Source organism: Salmo salar, chromosome 09, assembly GCF_965601325.2.
Source record: "Salmo salar chromosome 09, fSalSal1, whole genome shotgun sequence".
NCBI classification, from domain to species: Eukaryota; Metazoa; Chordata; class Actinopteri; order Salmoniformes; family Salmonidae; genus Salmo; species Salmo salar.
Window position 1 is genome coordinate 25,680,949 of NC_138299.1, and position 20,812 is coordinate 25,701,760.

Consider the following 20,812-nt stretch of genomic DNA (forward strand, 5'->3'; position numbering starts at 1 on the left):
GTATCTATAATTCTTAAAATAATTACGTTTTTTTGTGAACGTTTATCGTGAGCAATTTAGTAAATTCACCGGAAGTGTTCGGTGGGAATGCTAGTTCGCTGTACACAAAGAGGGCAATGGCATTGACATCAAAACTATGAAATAACACATGGAATCATGTAGTAACCAAAAAAGTGCTAAAAAATAAAAATAGATTTTATATTTGCGATTCTTCAAAGTAGCCACCCTTTGCCTTGATGACAGCTTTGCACACTCTTGGCATTCTCTCAACCAGCTTCATGAGGTTTGAAAGGACATCCAGCCAACTTGACACTACTGTGGGAAGCACTGCAGTCAACATGTGCCAACATCCCTGTGGAGCGCTTTCGACACCTTGTAGAGTAAATGTCCCGACGAATTGAGGCTGTTCTGATGCGGAGGGTTTACAATCCATTCAGCAATCATTAGACTGTTCTCTTATATTTGGCTGATTGTAGAGTGTTTAGGTTATATTACTTCTTGCCAAAGTGTTAGGCTACAGGCTTGAAAAGTTGCAGTAAAGCAGAACATGCTGTTTAACTAATTGAGAATCAATTTCATTTTAAATCAATACCTAATTTGAAGTAAGTTTCATGCTGTTGTAAGGATAATATTGCTTGTTATTTCTCTCTTCAAGTAGAATTAACCCCTCTACTACTTGTTTATCTCACATCCAGTAAAACTGCTGCAGCTGATGCATAGAATCCCTAATGCAGAGACTGGCGTGGAGTTGGCAGTAGAGTTCATGCATTATATGTGCTGTAAACTCCCTCTCTGATTGATGGCATTTGTGTGTGGTAGTTGGTGGAAAAAATTACAATACAATAAAGTTTCTTTACTAATCGTACTGGATTCCAAGTGTATCAACCAATCACTCTAATCTTAATTCCATTGAAGCATGATTGTTGTTGCGGATATAGAATAAGCTACTGAATGTAGTGCCGTAATTGTTTGGAACAAAAAACAGACATTTGAGGGATACGTCATCACTGTATTGGACACACATCACCAATGGGTTGTGCCAACCCATCTGAATATTTCAGCCCTCACCACACACCTGTTTCCCTGACCTCTCTTCAGAGACCAGCTTCATCCTGGGGAATGCCCAGATCGTGGAGTGGCCTGTAGTTTACAGTAATGACGAATTCTGCAAGCTCTCAGGGTTCTCCAGGACGGAGGTTATGCAGAAGAGCAGCACTTGCAGGTAAGGATGGTTGTGGTATAGTAATCATCTTATTTTCCCCTTTGTAGGTGTAATGTATCTGCTGTTAAAGATGAACTCTAAACCACTGTAGAATGCTTTCAAAAGGGCTTTCATGAAGTGAAGTAATTCTGAACATCACAGTACAGGAGTCACTGAAAACCCCTTGGTATCTGGTGTTCCACTAGTACTGAATGAGTGCCTGTACTGCCTGGTGAGCATAGAAATTGTTTCAAATGGAACCAATTTCCAAATCAAACTGTATTGGTCACATACACATGGTTAGCAGATGTTATTGCGAGTGTAGCGAAATGCTTGTGCTTCTAGTTCCGACAATGCAGCAATATCTAACATGTAATCTAACAATTCAACAACATATATATATATATATATATATATATATATATATATATATATACATACACACACACACACACACACACACATCCTAAGTAAAGGAATGGAATAAGAATATGTACATGGAAATATATGGATGAGCAATGACAGAGCGGCATACGCAAGATGCAACAGATGGTATAAAAGACAGTATATACATATGAGATGAGTAATGCAAGATATGTAAACATTATTAAAGTGGTATTATTAAAATGACTAGAGATCCATTTATTAAAGTGGCCAATGATTCCAAGTCTGTATGTAGGCAGCAGCCTCTGTGTTAGTGATGGCTGTTTAACAGTCTAATGCCTTGAGATAGAAGCTGTTTTTCAGTCTCTCGGTCCCAGCTTTGATGCACCTGTACTGACCTCGCCTTCTGGATGGTAGTGGGGTAAACAGGCAGTGGCTCGGGTGGTTGTTGTACTTGATCATCTTTTTGTCCTTCCTGTGACACTGGGTGCTGTAGGTGTCCTGGAGGGCAGGTAGTTTGCTCCCGGTGACGTAACCCTGCACCTTAGACACCTTAGTATTTCCTCACGTGTCCCTTAATGTCCCTTAATGTTGATGATATGGTTGTTACTGACAAGAAGCACATGGCTGAGATCTTTAATCACCACTTCATTAAGTCAGGATTCCTATTTGACTCAGCCATGCCTCCTTGCCCATCCAACATTTCTTCATCTCCCACCCCTTCTAATGCGACTATCCCTGATGCTTCTCCCTCTTTTTTCCCCCCTGCCCCGCTACAAAGTTTCTCCCTGCAGGCAGTCACTGAGTCTGAGGTACTAAAAGAGCTCCTTAACTTCTATGGGCTATATCAGGGTGGAAAATTCAAAAACAGCAAATGTCATAATTCAACTTTCTCAAACATACAACTATTTTACACCATTTTAAAGATGCACTTCTCCTTGATGTAACCACATTGTCTGATTTCAAAAAGGCTTTACAGCGAAAGCAAAACATTAGATTATGTTAGGAGAGTACATAGACAAAAATAATCACACAGCCATTTTCCAAGCAAGGACATGTCAACAAAACCCAAAACATAGGTAAATGAAGCACTAACCTTTGACGATCTTCATCAGATGACACTCCTAGGACATTATGTTACACAATACATGTATGTTTTGTTCGATAAAGTTCATATTTATATCCAAAAACAGCATTTTACATTGGCGCGTGATGTTCAGAAAATGTATTCCCACCAAAACGTCCGGTGAATGTGCACATCAATTTACAAAAATACTCATCATAAATGTTGACAAAATATATAACAATTATTTAAAGAATTATAGACAGACTACCCCTGGATGCAACCGCTGTGTCAGATTTTAAAATAGCTTTACGGAGAAAGCACATTTGTCAATATTTACATTTACATTTTAGTCGTTTAGCAGACGCTCTTATCCAGAGCGACTTACAGTGGTGAATGCATACATTTCATACCTTTTTTTTCCCTTCGTACTGGTCCCCCGTGGGAATTGAACCCACAACCCTAGCGTTGCAAACACCATGCTCTACCAACTGAGCCACACGGGACCAAGCAATATAGCTCAGCCATCACGGTGAGCTATACAGACACCCGCCAAGTTCGGGGCAACCTAAACTCAGAATTAGTATTAGAAATATTCTCTTACCTTTGCTGATCTTCATCAGAATGCACTCCCAGGACTGCTACTTCCACAAGAAATGTTGTTTTTGTTCCAAATAATCCATATTTATGTCCAAATACCTCCGTTTTGTTCGTGCGTACAGATCACTTATCTAAAGGCATAACGCGCGAGCGCGGAACCAGAGACGAAAAGTCAAAATGTTCCATTACCGTACTTAGAAGCATGTCAAACGCTGTTTAAAATCAATCTTTATGGTATTTTTAATGTAAAATTGCGATAATATTCCAACCGGACAATATCGTATTCATTCAAGGAGAAAAAGAAGGAACAGCGTGACTGCGCATATCCAATCCCTTTGTTGCCAGGCAGTCCACTCAGAAACTGAGCTCCTATTATCTGCCCAGTGACAGGAGAATGCTCAAACCACTTTCTGAAGGCTTTAGACAGCCAATGGAAGCCCTAGGAAGTGCAACGTAACCCCACAGATACTGTAGTTTCGAAAGGGACTAGAAAGAAGAACTACAATTCTCAGATCCTCCACTTCCTGGTTGACTTTTTCTGAGGTTTTTGCCTGCCATATGAGTTCTGTTATACTCACAGACACCATTCAAACAGTTTTAGAAACTTCAGAGTGTTTTCTATCCAAATCTACTAATAATATGCATATTCTAGTTTCTGGGCCAGAGTAGTAACCTGTTTAAATTGGGTACGTTTTTCATCCGGCCGTGAAAAATACTGCCCCCTAGCCCAGACAGGTTAAAGACAGTGTAGCACCTATTTCTCAATGCCAGATATGCATATAATAGTAATTTAGAGCACCCCAAGAAAACATTCCCAAATTACAAACTTTTAAATCAGTTGCTATAGTATTGTAATGTTGTTCTAAAAGTTGGGTTTAAGGTTTTCTCCAAAGCAGCTCTAACTTCAGAAACAATCCCACAATACACTGTGGTCAGCGTCACATGGTAAATGAAAAACTTCATGCTAGCAGATACCCATAGTTTTCCAGTCATTGCGATAACGCTAGTTAGCATTGGATCGCGAAACTACCTCATTGCCAAAATCCTGAAGTATCCCTTTAAGGGTCATATGTCAGATGACTAATCCTTTTGATCTTATTTGTCACTTTTCTTCCAGTTTTATGTATGGAGAGCTGACGGACAAGAAGACGACAGACAAAGTCAAAGAGACCTTTGCTTCTTATGAGTCCAACTGCTTTGAGGTCCTTCTATACAGGAAGAACAGTGAGTGTTCCAATTTAATTGTTGCCATTGTATATGTACTGTAGATTATTGTATAGAAAGGAAAATATAAACAAAATGTAATGTGCACCTTATGAGAAAAGCAATTATTAATACTACATTGTAAAGAATCTATTCTGCCTGCAGGGGTACCAGTGTGGTTCTACATGCAGGTGGCCCCCATCAGAAATGAGAATGACAAAGTGGTTCTCTTCCTGTGCACCTTCAAAGACCTCACTGTCGTCAAGCAGCCCATCGAGTACGAGTCCACTAAGGATAAGGACGAGTCCACTCCAGGTAAGTCTCTGGCTATTTGCTTGTTATGAAGAGCCAGTCTATGAATTACTGGAGATGGAATGGTCTTGTGGCTGATATGATCAGAAGTGGTTGTTTTTCCCCTTTCCTCTTATATGAGTGCCCTCGGAAAGAATTCAGACCCCTTGACTTTTTCTACATTTTGTTACGTTACAGCCTTATTCTAAAATTGATAAAAACCTTTTTCCCTCATCAATCTACACACTATACCCCATAATGACAAAGCAATAACTGTTTTTTAGAATGTTTTGCAAATTTATTAAAAACGGAAATATTATATTTATATAGGTATTTTTACTCAGTGTATAGGTATTTTTACCCTTTACTCAGTACTTTGTTGTAGCACTTTTGGCAGCGATTTAAAGCATTGAGTCTTCTTGGGTATGACTCTACAAGCTTGGCACACACTGGTATTTGGGGAGTTTCTCCCATTTTTCTCTGCAGATCCTCTCAAGCTCTGTTGGATGGGGAGCGTTGCTGCACAGCTATTTTCAGGTTTCTTCAGAGATGTTCGATTGGGTTCAAGTCCGGGCTCTCGCTGGACCGCTCAAGGACATTCAGAGACTTGTCCTGAAGCCACTCCTGCGTTGTCTTGGCTGTGTGCTTAGGGTCATTGCCTGGTGGAAGGTGAACCTTCACCCCAGTCTGAGGTCCTGAGTGCTCTGGAGCAGGTTTTCATCAAGGATCTCTCTCTGTACTTTGCTCCGTTCATCTTTGCCTCGATCCTGACTATTTTCACAGTTCCTGCCTCTGAAAAACTTCCCACAGCATGATGCTGCCACCACCGTGCTTCCTCGTAGGGATGGTGCCAGGTTTCCTCCAGACGTGACGCTTGTCATTCAGGCCAAAGAGTTCAATCTTGATTTCATCAGACCAGAGAATCTTGTTACTCATGGTCTGAGAGTTTTTAGGTGCTTTTTGTCAAACTCCAAGCGGGCTGTTAGGTGCCTTTTACTGAGGAGTGGCTTCCGTCTGGCCACTCTACCATAAAGGCTTGATTTGGTGGAGTACTGCAGAGATGGTTGTCCTTCTGGAATGTTCTCCCATCTCGACAGAGGAGCTCTGTCAGAGTGACCATCGGGTTCTTGGTCACCTCCCTGACCAAGGCCCTTTTCCCCCGATGGCTCAGTTTGGACGGGGGGCTAGCTCTAGGAAGAGTCTTGGTTCTTCCAAACTTCTTCCATTAAAGAATGATGGAGGCCACTGTTCTTGGAGAACTTCAATGCTGCATACATTTTTTTGGTACCCTTCCCCTGATCTGTGCCTTGACACAATCTTGTCTCGGAGCTCTACGGACAATTCCTTTCACCTGATTACTTGGTCTTTGCTCTGACATGCACTATCAACTGTGGGACCTTATATAGACAGGTGTGTGCCTTACCAAATAATGTCCAATTCATTGAATTTAGCACAGTTGTAGAAACAACGACTCCAAGTTGTAGAAACATCTCAAGGATGATCAATGGAAATATGATGCACCTGAGCTCAATTTCGAGTCTCATAGCAAAGGGTCTGAGTGCAACCTGTTTTTGCTTTGTCATTATGGGGTATTGTGTGTAGATTGCTGAGGATTGTTTTTTATTTAATACATTTTAGAACAAGGCTATAATGTAACAAAATGTTGAACAATTCAAGGAGTCTGAATACTTTTTGAAGGCACTGTGTGTTGTTTGGTCTTGGCCCTGGGCTCTGTTCTTGCCAGAGGGCACAGGGGAATGTGCCCCCTCAGATTTGTTCTGTTTAAAATATATATACACAATACAAGTCAAAAGTTTGGACACATTCTCATTCAAGGGTTTTTCTAATTTTTTTAAGCTATTTTCTACATTATAGAATAATAGTGAAGACATCAAAACTATGAAATAACACGTGGAATAATGTAGTAACCAAAAAAGTGTTAAACAAATCAAAATAGATTTTACATTCTTCAAAGTAGCCACCCTTTGGCGTGATGACGGCTTTGCACACTCTTGGCATTCTCTCAACCAGCTTCACCTGGAATGCTTTTCCAACAGTCTTGAAGGAGTTCCCACATATGCTGAGCACTTGTTGGCTGCTTTTTCTTCACTCTGCGTTCCAACTCATCCCAAACCATCTCCATTGGGATGAGGTCGGGTGACTGTGGAGGCCATGTCATCTGATGGAGCACTCCATCACTCTCCTTGGTCAAATAGCCTGGAGGTGCGTTGGGTTATTGTCCTGTTGAAGAACAAATGATAGTCCCACTTAGCGCAAACCAGATGGTATGGCGTATCGCTGCAGAATGCTGTGGTAGCCATGCTGGTTAAGTGTGCCTTGAATTCTAAATAAATCACTGACAGTGTCACCAGCAAAGCAACCCCACACCATCACACCACCTCATCCATGGTTCATGGTGGGAACCACACATGTGGAGATCATCCATTCACCTACTCTGCGTCTCACAAAGCCACGGCGGTCCCGTGTGTCTCAGTTGGTAGAGCATGGTGTTTGCAACGCCACCGGGAAAAAAAGAAAATGTATGCATTCACTACTGTAAGTCGCTCTGGATAAGAGCGTCTGCTAAATGACTAAAATGTAAATGGTTGAGTGGGTGTGTTTTCCCTTTGGTCCTCCACGCTTTGAATTCCAAATTGTCCATTATTTACTGTATTTGAGTAGAAAGTATTTTATTATCATATACAGTTTTTTGAGGGGTAATGCTTTGACTTGTTCTTGCTATTTGTATAGTCGTCGCATTGTATTTGGTTGTCATGGTGTTCTGGTCAGGTCGTTTTCTCTTTGTTCTATAAAGCTAGCAGGATGTGCATTAGCCTGTTTTACAAGGCTCTTTTGTGCTGTTCCAGTACAGATTGGGGGCTCTTTACATGTGGAGTGTTGCTCTGCCCTGGTGACACAATGAGTTACACAACTCCTAACCCTCTTTTCATCTGGGAGAGGTCAATTGTATCTGTTGCAGTGTCATAGAGAGCAATATAAGAATATAGGCCCATAGGAATAGCCGAACAAACCAGAGGTAACTAATTTATGTTTTTTTTGGACTACAAACTGGTGAGCTTTATTGTGAGGAGGCTGCTACTGTTGCCTGTATGGGTCTCTGCCACCGGTCTCCTTTTACCTTGATGTACTTTGGGGAAAATAGCTGAATTAATCTCCCTAAGAGACAAAGTGAAAGAGGATCTGAGCTTTGAGACCTGAGGGCTATTTCAAAGCCCTAATTCTCTCTGGTATTTATTTCACCTTCATTTTGGGGCTCCCGAGTGGCGCAGCTGTCTAAGGCACTGCATCTCAGTGCTAGAGGTGTCACTACAATCCCTGCTTCGTTTCCAGGCTGTATCTTAACCGGCTGTGATTGGGAGTCCCAAAGGGCGGCGCACAATTGACCAAGAATCGTCCGGGTGAGGTTTTGACCGGGGTATGCCGTCATTGTAAATAATAATTTGTTCTTAATTAACTGACTTGCCTAGTTAAATAAAGGTTAAATTAAAAACTTGTTTTTAACCAGATAAGTCAATTGAGGAGAACCAATTTTAATTTACAATAACGACCTAGCCAAGAGGGATAACATTGCAACAGTGAGCAAGAGAACACACAATACCATATTAAAGGTACAAATTCATCAAATATACAACAATAACAAATATTCACAGTGGGTTAGAGCAGAAAAGTCCAAGGCAAAACAACAGACATAATAATCAGATAGCAGCACAGTTAATGTTTTTGAAGGAGTGTGGTGGGATAGTATTGTCTAGTTTAAGGGTCTTTTGCAACTCGTTCCAGGTGTTGGTGACGGAAAACTGGAATGAACGCGATATAGGAGGTGCAGGCTTTGGGAATGGCCAGTGTATTCAGACCCCTTCCCTTTTTTTATGTTACAGCCTTATTCAAATTTTATTTTTTAATTCTCGTAAATTTACACACAATACCCAATAATGACAAAGCGGACAGGTTTTTTGAAATTTTTGCAAATGTATTAAAAAATAAAAACAAATACCTTATTTAGATAAATATTCAGACCCTTTGCTATGAGATTTGAAATTGAGCTCAGGTGCATCCTGTTTCCATTGATCATCCTTGATGTTTCTACAACTTGATTGGAGTCCACCTGTGGTAAATTCAATTGATTGGACATAATTTGGAAAGGCACACACCTGTCTATATAAGGTCCCACAGTTGACAGTGCATGTCAGAGCAAAAAACAAGTAATCAGGTCGACGGAATTGTCTGTAGAGCTCCGATACAGGATTGTGTCGAGGCACAGACATGAGGAAGGGTACCAAAACATTTCTGCAGGATTGAAGGTCCCCAAGAAAACAGTGGCCTCCATCAATCTTAAGTGTTTGGACCCACCAAGACTCTTCCTAGAGTAATCGGGGCAGACACATGTACCCTCAGCGATGAAGGTGAAGGAAGTTCAGGCAACTATTCTTTGTTTGTATCCGCTCTGGGCCTCTCATTGGGAGTGTAGACTGCTTTCCACGGCTCGTGACATGCAACCATCGTTGATTGCCATGCTCCTCTTGCTGTGCTCCTTCGATTCTGCTGTCAGATGGGGGAGGAGAGGCAGGAGATGGCTTCCTGGCAAACGAACTCCGGGCAATCGGATAGCGACAAACGACAAGGCAGAGATGGATTGAACAAGCGCGAACGCCGTCCAGCCACCGGCGTAGAAAAGGTAAACATTCCACTCTGCATTTTCTCCAGTTTCTTACATGGGCTGGTGACCTGCGTGATCAAGGAAGCCACCTCAAGCCTATAATCCTTGGCAAGCAAAGAATTGACAATTGGATCTCTGAGTGACCCAGTCTGTCCCGAAAACAAAGCGTAGTAGATACTGTGCTGGAACTGTTCATTTACTTCTCTAGACAAAGAGGGCTCTCGAGACAGAGTCATTTAAAAATCATGTTAAACACTATTATTGCACACAGAGTGAGTCCATGCAACTTAATATGTGACTTGTTAACGAAGGGGTTGAATACTTATTGACTCAAGACATTTCAGCTTTTCATTTTTTATTAATTTGTAAACATTTTGAAAAACACAATTCAACTTTGACATTATGGGGTATTGTTTGTAGGCCAGTGACAAAAAAGTATTTAAATTCAGGCTGTAACACAACAAAATGTGGCAACAGTCAAAGGGTGTGAATACTTTCTGAAGTGTTACGAACCGGCTCAGAGTTCGCAACAAAAGGGAGACAACGTGGAGACAAGGAGTATCAAAAATATATATTTATTAGCTACCACAACCAAAAACAACAAGGTGTCTGCATGGAGAGAGTCTTCCCCAATGACTGTGGAAGAGGTCTATTTATCATGGGACACAGCCGGGCCCAGGTGCTTCCCATTTAGCTGACGACCCTTCCAACTCCGCCCACCGGCATCCTAACAAGGAAACAAGAACAGAGAGAATACGGCAGACAGAGTGGGAGGGTCGTCACAGAAGGCACTGTATCTACCAGAGCGCAGGTTACTTTTGGTAGTGGAGATGTTGAGGAGTGAGCTGAGGTAGAGGGGGGATTCGCCTATGACGGATTTGTAAATAAATTGGTACCAGTGGGTCTAGTGTCGTGTATGTAATGAGGGCCAGTTGACCAGGGTGTAAAGGGGGCACTGGTAACAAAGCGGATGGCAGTGTGGTAAAAGAAGTCTAGTTTATTGAAGGAGGTTTTGGGGGCAAGCCTACTGTACATCGCCATAGTCCAGCATTGGCAGGATGGTCATTTTTACAAAGGTGTGCTTGGAAGAGTGGGTGAAGGATGCTTTGTTGAGGTATAGGAAACCAATTCTGGATTTAACTTTAGACTGCAGGTGGGTGATGTGGGTTTGGCATGAGAGTAACAAGTCCAGCCATATACCAAGGTATTTATATGTTTCGACATACTGTAGGTCTGACCCATTCAGGGTGAGAATGTTAGGAAGGTAGGCAGGTTGAGGTAGGTTTCAGTTGAAGAGCATACATTTCGTTTTTGGGGTATTGAGGAGTAGGTGAAGGTCAGAAAAGGCATGCTGGATATTGTTAAAGCTATGTTGAAAGGTGATCATAAGTGTTCATAGAGGGGCCAGTTGTGTACAGGATAGTGTCGTCGGCATAAAGGTGGATGAGGGAGTCACCAGCAGAATGTGCAACATTGTTAATATTCGCAGAGAATAGGGTTGGCCCAAGAATCGATCCTTGTGGAACTCCAAAAGATGCTGCCAGTGGTTTGGACAGCAGCCTCTCGGATTTACACATTGTACATGGCCACGTAGCCATCTATTTAACACCACAGAACGAAGCTGGAGCTAAGACCACTCTCAACCAACTCTAAAGCAATAAGCAAAGAAGACCAGTCACGTCTTGTTGTAAACAACACACAGATTCTGCTTACGTTCTGTTTTTTACGTGTCTAATAGTCAATTTGATATTGATCCAGCTTTGTACACTCACATGGGCTGGGCCTTCATTCTGTTTACACATGTCTAATATTTAAACTTATATCGATTCTTCTTTCTACTTCAAAGATAACAGTATAGGTGTCTGAAAATCACCAGATGACTGGAAACTTCTTCACTGTCAAGTGTCTTCACTGACATTTTCAACTTCTCCCTGACCGTGTCTGTAATACCTACATGTTTCAAACAAACCCCCATAGTCCCTGTGCCCAAGGAAGCGAAAGTAACCTGCCTAAATGATTACCACCCCGTGGCACTCGCATCGGTAGCCATGAAGTGCTTTGAAAGGCTGGTCATGGCTCACATCAACAGCAAACTCCCGGACACCCTAGACCCACTTCAATTCGCCTTTCTCACCTGGACAAAAGGAACACCTATGTGAGAATTCTGTTCATTGACTACAGCTCAGCGTTCAACACCATAGTGCCCACGAAGCTCATCACTAAGCTAAGGACTCTGGGTCTAAACACCTCCCTCTGTAACTGGATCCTGCACTTCCTAATGGGCCGCCCACAGGTGATAAGAGTAGACAACATCACATCTGCCACGCTGATCCTTAACACTGGGGTCCCTCAGGGGTGTGGACTTAGTCCCTTCCTGTATTCCCTGTTCACCCACGACTGCATGGCCAAACACGACTCCAATACCACCATTAAGTTTGCTGACGACACAACAGTGGTAGGGCTGATCACCGACAACGATGAGATGGCCTATAGGGAGGAGGTTACAGAGCTGGTGGTGTGATGCCAGGAAAACAACCTCTCCCTCATTGTGCGCAAGACAAAGGAGCCGATCGTGGACTACAGGAAAAGGCGGGCCGAACAGGCCCCCATTAACATTGACAGGGCTGTTGTGGAGCGGGTCGAGAGTTTCTTTGGTGTCCACATCACCAACGAACTATCATGGTCCAAACATACCAAGACAGTCATGAAGAGGGCACGACAAAACCTTTTCCCCCTCAGGAGACTGAAAAGATTTGGCATGGGTCCCCAGATACTCAAAAGGTTCTACAGCTGCAACATCGAGAGCATCCTGACCGGTTGCATCACCGCCTGGTATGGCAACTGCTCGGCATCTTACCATAAGGCGCTACAGAGGGTAGCGTGAACGGCACAGTACATCACTGCGGTCAAGCTTCCTGCCATCCAGGACCTATATAATAGGCAGTGTCAGAGGAAAGCCCATAAAATGTCTCCAGTCACCCAACAGTTATAGACCGTTTTCTCTGCTACCGCTCGGCAAACGGTAACGGAGCGCCAAGTCTAGGACCAAAAGGCTCCTCAACAGCTTCTACCCCCCCCCCCAAGCCATAAAACTGCTGAACAATTAATAAAATCACCACTGGACAATTTACATTGACATTTTTTTACACTGCTGCGACTCGCTATTTATTATCTAGGCATAGTCACTTCACCCCCACCTTCATGTGCAATTTACTTATTACTTTTTATTTTAGTGTACTTGGTAAATATTTTCTTAACTCTTCTTGAACGGCACTTTTGGTTAAGGGCTTGTAAGTATTTCACTGTAAATTCTACACTTGTTGTATTCGGCGCATATGACAAATAAAGTTTGATTTGAATGAGTGTGAGACTTTAGTTCCATATGTATTTACAGTTGAAGTTTACGTACACCTTAGCCAAATACATTTAAACTCAGTTTTTCACAATTCCTTACATTTAATCCCAGTAAAAATTCCCTGTTTTAGGTCAGTTAGGATCACCACTTTATTTTAAGAATGTGAAACATCAGAATAATAGTAGAGAATGATTTATTTCAGCTTTTATTTCTTTCATCACATTCCCAGTGGGTCAGAAGTTTGCATACACTCAATTAGTATTTGGTGGCATTGCCTTTAAATTATTTAACTTGGGTAAAATGTTTCGGGTAGCCTTCCACAAGCTTCCCACAATAAGTTGTGTGAATTTTGGCCCATTCCTTATGACAGAGCTGGTGCAACTGAGTCAGGTTTGTAGGCTTCCATGCTCACACACACTTTTTCAGTTCTGCCCACAAATGTTCTATAGGATTGAGGTCAGGGCTTTGTGATGGCCACTCCAATACCTTGACTTTGTTGTCCTTAAGCCATTTTGCCACAACTTTGGAAGTATGCTTGGGGTCATTGTCCATTCGGAAGACCCATTTACATTTTAGTCATTTAGCAGACGCTCTTATCCAGAGCGAATGCATACATTTCATACATTTTTTTTCTCCGTGCTGCAGGACCCATGCGGTAGAGTTGTGGGTATGAACAGCCTACTACCTTGTTGTAGAGCTGAGCATTGAGTCTGTAAGAGCGGTACTCCTCTCTCCTCTTCTCCTCCTCTCTCCTCCTCTGCACCTCTGGCAGCTGCTCATACATCCTGATGGGGAGGGGGGGTGACAGGGGGGAGGAGAGAGAGGGGAGAGATGAGAGGGAGGGAGGAGAGAGAGGAGGGTGAGGAGAGATGACAGGGGAGAGAGAGGAGGGTGAGGAGAGATGACAGGGGAGAGAGAGGAGGGTGAGGAGAGAGGAGGGTGAGGCGAGATGACGAGAGAGAGGAAGGAAGGAGGAGAGATGACAGATGACGGGAGGGGGGAGGAGAGATGACGGGAGGGGGGAGGAGAGATGACGGGAGGGGGGAGGAGAGATGACGGGAGGGGGGAGGGGAGATGACGGGAGAGCGGAGGGGAGATGACGGGAGAGCGGAGGGGAGATGACGGGAGAGCGGAGGGGGGAGGAGAGATGAGAGAGGGAGGAGAGAAAGGGGGGGAGGAGAGATGCGGTGAGATGGATAAAACATTACCTGTCCATATATAATCATGAGTAAGAATCATTAGGTTGTCCAGTATATTATAACTGTATTCTGACCATCAGCAGCTCTTGATTTTTCCAGCAGCATTCCTTGGGCTCTATTTTAACAAACCTAAGGCAAGGCTACGTCAAGGCTAAATCTTAGCGCTGGCAGTAGCACTATACAGTTCATTCTGAAAGTATTTAGACCTCTTGACTTTTTCCACGTTTTGTTACGTTACAGATTTATTCTAAAATGGATCTCCACACAATACCCGATCATGACATCACAACACCCCATCATGACATCACCCCATAATGACATCACAATACCCCATAATGACAAAGCAAAACGTTTTTTTTATACATTTTTGCAAATGTATTAAAAACTGAAATATCACATTTACATAAGTATTCAGACCCTTTACTCAGTACTTTGTTCAAGCACCTTTGGCAGTGATTACAGCCTCGAGTCTTCTTGGGTATGACGCTACAAGCTTGGCACACCTGTATTTGGGGAGTTTCTCCCATTCTTCTCTGCAGATCCTCTCAAGCTCTGTCAGGTTGGATGGGGAGCATCACTGCACAGCATCGTTGTCTTGGCTGTGTGCTAAGGGTCGTTGTCCTGTTGGAAGGTGAACCTTCACCCCAGTCTGAGGTCCTGAGCTCTCTGGAGCAGGTTTTCGTCGAGGATCTCTGTACTTTGCTCCTTTCATCTTTCCCTCGATCCTGACTAGTCTCCCAGTCCCTGCCGATGAAAACCATCCCCACAGCATGATGCTGCCTCCACCACCATGCTTCACCGTATGGGTGGTGCCAGATTTCATCAGAACAGAGAATCTTGTTTCTCATGGTCTGAGAGTCCTTTAGGTGCCTTTTGCAAACTCCAATCAGAGTTTGCAAAAAGCCACTGAGGAGTGGCTTCTGTCTGGCCACTCTACTATAAAGGCTTGATTGGTGGAGTGCTGCAGAGATATTTGTCCTTCTGGAAGGTTCTCCCATCTCAACAGAGGAACTCTGGAGCTCTGTCAGTGACCATTGGGTTCTTGGTCACCTCCCTGACCAAGGCCTTCCTCCCCCGATTGCTCAGTTTGGCCGGGCGGCCAGCTCTAGGAAGAGTCTGCCAAGCTGCAGCAAAGCACCCCCACAACATGATGCTTCCAACCCCGTGCTTCACGGTTGGGATGTTCTTCAGCTTGCAAGCCTCCCCCTTTTTCCTCCAAACATAACGATGGTCATTATGGCCATACAGTTCAATTTTTGTTTCATCAGACCAGAGGACATTTCTCCAAAAAGTACAATCTTTGTCCCCATGTGCAGTTGCAAACCGTAGTCTGGCTTTTTAATGGCGGTTTTGGAGCAGTGGCTTCTTTCTTGCTGAGCGGCCTTTCAGGTTATATCGATATAGGACTCATTTTACTGTGGATATAGATACTTTTGTACCTGTTTCCTCCAGCATCTACACCAAGGTCCTTTGCTGTTCTGGGATTGATTTGCACTTTTCGCACCAAAGTACGTTCATCTCTAGGAGACAGAACGTGTCTCCTTCCTGAGCGGTATGATGGCTGCGTGGTCCCATGGTGATTATACTTGCGTACTATTGTTTGTACAGGTGAACGTGGTACCTTCAGGCATTTGGAAATTGCTCCCAAGGATGAACCAGACTTGTGGAGGTCTACAATTTTTTTTGTCCTGAGGCATGGTCTTGGGAGGGAGAAGACTTTGAGGGAGCACACAGGACACCAGATAAGACAGGAGACTGACCCTAGCCCGCTGACACTTAGACTAATGCAGCATAGATACTGGAGACTGAGACAGGGATGGTCGCGGGACACTTTGGCCCCGTCCGACGATACCCCCGGACAGGGCCAACCAGGCAGGATATAACACCACCCACTTTGCCAAAGCACAGCCCGACACCACTAGAGGGATATCAACAGGAAGATCACGTCAGTGACTCAACCAGCTTAAGTCGAGTATAGCGGAAAAAAAGCCTAGCTCTATGTGATGCACCCTTCCTAGGGATGGCATGTGAAAGTGCTAGAGATTCCCAGTGGAGCGAGGGGAGCCAGCCAGACAGAGACAGAAAGGGCGGTTCGTCACTCCAGTCCCTTGCCATTCACCTTCGCAACCCTGGGCCAGACTACACTCAATCATAGGACCTATTGAAGAGAGGAGTCTTCAGTATAGACTTAAAGGTCAAGACCTAGTCTTCGTCTCTTACATGGACAGGCAGACCATTCCATAAAAATGTTGCTCTACAGGAGAAAGCCCTGCCTTCAGCTGTTTGCTTACAATGTGTAGGAACAATAAGGATGCTGTAGCTTTGAATCCATAGCTGCTAGTCTTACAACAAATTGTTAAGTAATTTTAAAATGTATGCTTAACAGTGTGCACTTTTAGTTTTCTCCAAGTGGTTTTGAAGCGTATATTATTTATGCACCCTTTCCATATGACCAAGCTGTGCTAAATGTGTCAATGTTTTTGATGTCTGCAGGATGTACCAAGTTTGGACGGCTGACCAGTGCTCTGACACATAATAACCGCAACACCAGTCACCACACGACACCACAGGAGCTCACTCCTATGAGCAGGCATGAGGTCAGCCAACCCAAGCAATCCCATCTGGCAGAGGTAAATGCTACGTCATACACTGTAAATCTGTACACACCAAGGTTATTATAGTAAACCGAAAATAAAATGAAAACTAATCATAAAAAAAAAACCGATTCAGTCAACTGAAATAAAATTAACAAACCCGTTTGAAAAACTAAAACTATTAAAATCCATCATGAATTATGTTCATTTAAAAAAAAAAAATTATATTAACTTTGGGCAAATATTGAATGGGGCTTTCAATGGGTTTTTTAAGCTTTTCGGAGGGTGTTCAAGTACTGAAGCTGGTGGATAAATGCGGCCATGAGATGGCGACGTTTCAAATAGGCCTAGCTTGTGAATCATTACAGAGAGGAAGAGGCGAAGTGAGAGGTTTGACTCCACCCCTGTGTCTGCGTGAAAATACAGCGAGAAGCAGAGGATTTTTTGCTATGTGAGGCTTAATTGATCTAATAGCCGTAATGTTTAGGTTGTTACAAAAGTACTGATATAAGTGGACGTAAGTGGCATTCCTGAACTTTGAGAAAGGACCTATATTCTAAGCAGTGTCAGAGGAAGGCCCAAAAAATTGTCAGACTCCAGTCACCCAAATAGACTGTTCTCCCTGCTACCACACGGCAAGCGGTACCAGAGCGCCAAGTCTTGGACCAAAAGGGTCCTTAATGGCTTTTACCCCTAAGCCACAAGACTGCTGAACAATGAATCAAATGGCCACCCAGACTATTTACATTGACACCCCCTTTGTTTTTACAATGCTGCTACTTGCTGTTTATTATCTCTGCATGTCACTTTACAAATTACCTCGACTAATCTGTACCCCGCACATTGACTCGGTACCGGTACCTCTTGTACAGTGGTTCCTCAAATAAAAGTTTTGAGATTATGCTGCGGGTTTTAGAGGTAATTTGTGGTTTAGTACGTTACCCTGCGTCATTGCTCCAGACCACCGCAAGGGGGAGCACTGATTATGCTTTTGGGTCCCAAGGCACTAATGTGTGTCTAACTGACAATGAATGGGTGATATAAACCAAATAGAAACTGATAATTGTGCACAACTTCAAAACTGAATTTCAATGAACTGAATAATGAGGATGAAGAAGGTGATTGAATTTAGAACAATAGTGTAAGAATTGCTATTCCTCTGTCCTGGACGCACACCTGAAAAAATACATTTATTTTTGTTTTTACTTGCTCAGAAGAAGCTGTAACTGGACTGTAGCATATGACTTACTAAAACTGTTGTTACACTAAGGTATTTATTCTAAGAGAAATGAAAATGTTCAATTATATTCCATGATATTCTTAAGATACTCACTACCGTTCAAAAGTTTGGGGTCACTTAGAAATGTCTGTGTTTATTAAAGAAAAGCACAATTTATGTCCTTTAAAATAATATAACATTGATCAGAAACACAATGTAGACATTGTTAATGTTGTAAATCACTATTGTAGCTGGAAATGGCAGATCTTTTTTATAATGGAATATCTACATTCGCGTACAGAGGCCCATTTATAAGCAACCATCACTCCTGTGTTCCGATGGCACGTTGTGTTAGCTAATTCAAGTTTATAATTTTAAAAGGCTAATTGATCATTAGAAAACCCTTTTGCAATTGTTAGCACAGCTGAAAACTACTGTTCTGATTAAAGAAGCAATAAAACTGGCCTTCCTTAGACTAGTTGAGTATCTGGAGCATCAGCATTTGTGGGTTTGATTGCAGGCTCATAATGGCCAGAAACAAAGACCTTTCTTCTGAAACTCGTGAGTCTATTCTTGTTCTGAGAAATGAAGGCTTTTCCATACGAGAAATTGCCAAGAAACTGAAGATTTTGTACAACGCTGTGTACTACTCCCTTCACAGAACAGCGCAAACTGGCTCTAACCAGAATAGAAAGAGGAGTGGGAGGCCCCGGTGCACAACTGAGCAAGAGGACAAGTACATTAGTGTCTAGACAGAGGAACTTCTAGTTTGAGAAACATCGGTTTCTCAAACTAGACACTAATGTACTTGTTCTCTTGCTCAGTTGTGCACCGGGGCCTTGCACTCCTCTTTCTATTCCGGTAAGAGCCAGTTTGTGCAGTTCTGTGAAGGGAGAGAACAAAATACACAGGGGATAATGGGGAAGATGGGCGACACCTGGAGAGGGGTGGAGACAATCACAAAGACAGGTGAAACAGATCTGGGTGTGACAGATATTCCATAAAAGATCTGCTGTTTCCAGCTACAATAGTCATTTACAACATTAACAATGTCTTCACTGTATTTCTGATCAATTTTATGTTATTTTAATGGACAAATAATTGTATTTTCTTTCAAAAACAAAGACATTTCTAAGTGACCACAAACTTTTGAACGGTAGTGTATGTGTTGACTAAACATAAGCAGCAAGTGTTGTCTGCTAAATAATGAAGTTGATTGCGTGGTCATAAAGCCTCGGCACCTACATAAAGCTGAGTGACTCACTCATTCCTGGCTTTGGAGCACAATAAATAAGTACCAACATGTTTTTAGACAGTCTTTAATAATGAAATGTTTTGACTGTCCGCCGCATGACCTCAAACAAAGTTAGAGCACTGATTATGCTTTTGGGTCACAAGGCGCACCATTTTGTTTCTCTCTGTCACCCACACGCACTTTAAACATTTGGATAATAAAGCATTTATTATTATTATTGTTATTATTATTATTAACCCTGCATTATAATTATATTAAAGCAATCATTTTATCACAGACCAGATTTTCCCTAACGAAAAATGACATGAAAAGCACACATTTGTAAATCCCAAACTCTAAAGGTAATTGGAAAGGTAGATACAAATGATTTGTGACATTGTGGTTACAAAAAAGAATGTAAACAAGATGTTGATAGTGTTTGCGAATAGCACTGTCCATGACCAAAATCCCCTAGTCTACCAGTATTTTTGGAAATGTCTCCAGTTGATTTTCCATTCCTCCTGAAAGCCCTAATCTGCTCACTTAAATGAATAGAGATTCTGGTCATGGTGCTACAGTATGTTGTTACAGCATAGTCAAAGTGAGGACAATCGGCGATCTGCTGTATGCTTATGGCCTATTGTAAGCTGAAAGTCGCACCTTTTCAGTACTCCTCACCCCGCCCCAAACTCTACCCGAAAAAATGCATGGTTGCCAAGAAAACGGTTAGTTTTGCTAGATTCTAAAAATGTGTACGCAGCATTTGTGTTGGAGTCACTTTTTTAATTCTTAATTGATCTATCGTTTCTATCATAGGCCACTGTAATCGTCAGTCACTTTCTCTCTCTCCATCCCTCTGTGTGTGTTCTCAGGTTCTCCAGCTAAGTTCCATCATCCTCCCCCAGTACAAACAGGAGGCTCCTAAGACTCCCTCCCACATTATCCTCCCCTACTGCACCTTCAAGACCCCCTGGGACTGGGTCATCCTCGTCCTCACCTACTACACGGCAATCATGGTGCCCTATAATGTGTCCTTCATTACCAATCTGAACAACTTTGTGTGGTTGGTGCTGGACAGTGTGGTGGATGTCATATTCCTGGTGGACATCGTGCTTGACTTCCACACCACCTTCATGGGGCCTGGTAGGGAGATAATCTCACACCCCAAGCTGATCAGGAGGAACTTCATAAAGATCTGGTTTGTCATCGACCTGCTGTCCTGCCTGCCCTACGGCATCATCATCGCCTTTATGAATGTGGATGAGGTGCGGTAGGCTTGCTCAGGGAAAGGGTAGTGGGGGGGGGGGGATCTTTGAGATAATGTTTTTAAGGACATAATCTAAAGGTACTTCTGGCGGGATGTATAACACAGTCAGAGAGCGTGATCACACAGTTGTCCAGAACAGCTGATGCTCTCATACATGTTTCAGTGTTACTTGCCTCGAAGTGAGCATAGAAGTAATTGGTAGGCTCGTGTCACTGGCTCGTGTCACTGGGCAGCTCCCGGCTGTGCTTCCCTTTGTAGTCTGTAATAGTTTGCAAGCCCTGCCACATCCGACAAACGTCGGAGCCAGTGTAGTACAATTCAATCTTAGTTCAGTATTGACGCTTTGCCTGTTTGATGGTTCGTCGGAGGGCATTATATTACAGTTTTTAATGTCCCGTTGGTAGGATATACATGCTCGTATTTACTCTATTTTATTATCCAGTGATTGTACGTTGGTTAATAGGACCGATGGTAAAGGCAGATTACCCACTCGCCCTACAATGCACCCAGACCTACGTCCCCAA

The 20,812-nt window shown here is 42.9% G+C and overlaps 1 protein-coding gene across 1 annotated transcript in view; it reads left to right on the forward strand.

Moving 5' to 3' along the window:
- The window catches only part of LOC106610918 (voltage-gated delayed rectifier potassium channel KCNH5), a 92,689-nt gene that overhangs the window by 4,244 nt on the left and 67,633 nt on the right, over nt 1-20,812 (forward strand). The window contains exons 2-6 of the mRNA XM_045724261.2: nt 1,062-1,222; nt 4,366-4,472; nt 4,617-4,766; nt 16,468-16,604; nt 19,894-20,286. Coding sequence (XP_045580217.2) covers nt 1,062-1,222; nt 4,366-4,472; nt 4,617-4,766; nt 16,468-16,604; nt 19,894-20,286 — 948 coding nt within the window. The remainder of the gene's footprint in view (nt 1-1,061; nt 1,223-4,365; nt 4,473-4,616; nt 4,767-16,467; nt 16,605-19,893; nt 20,287-20,812) is intronic.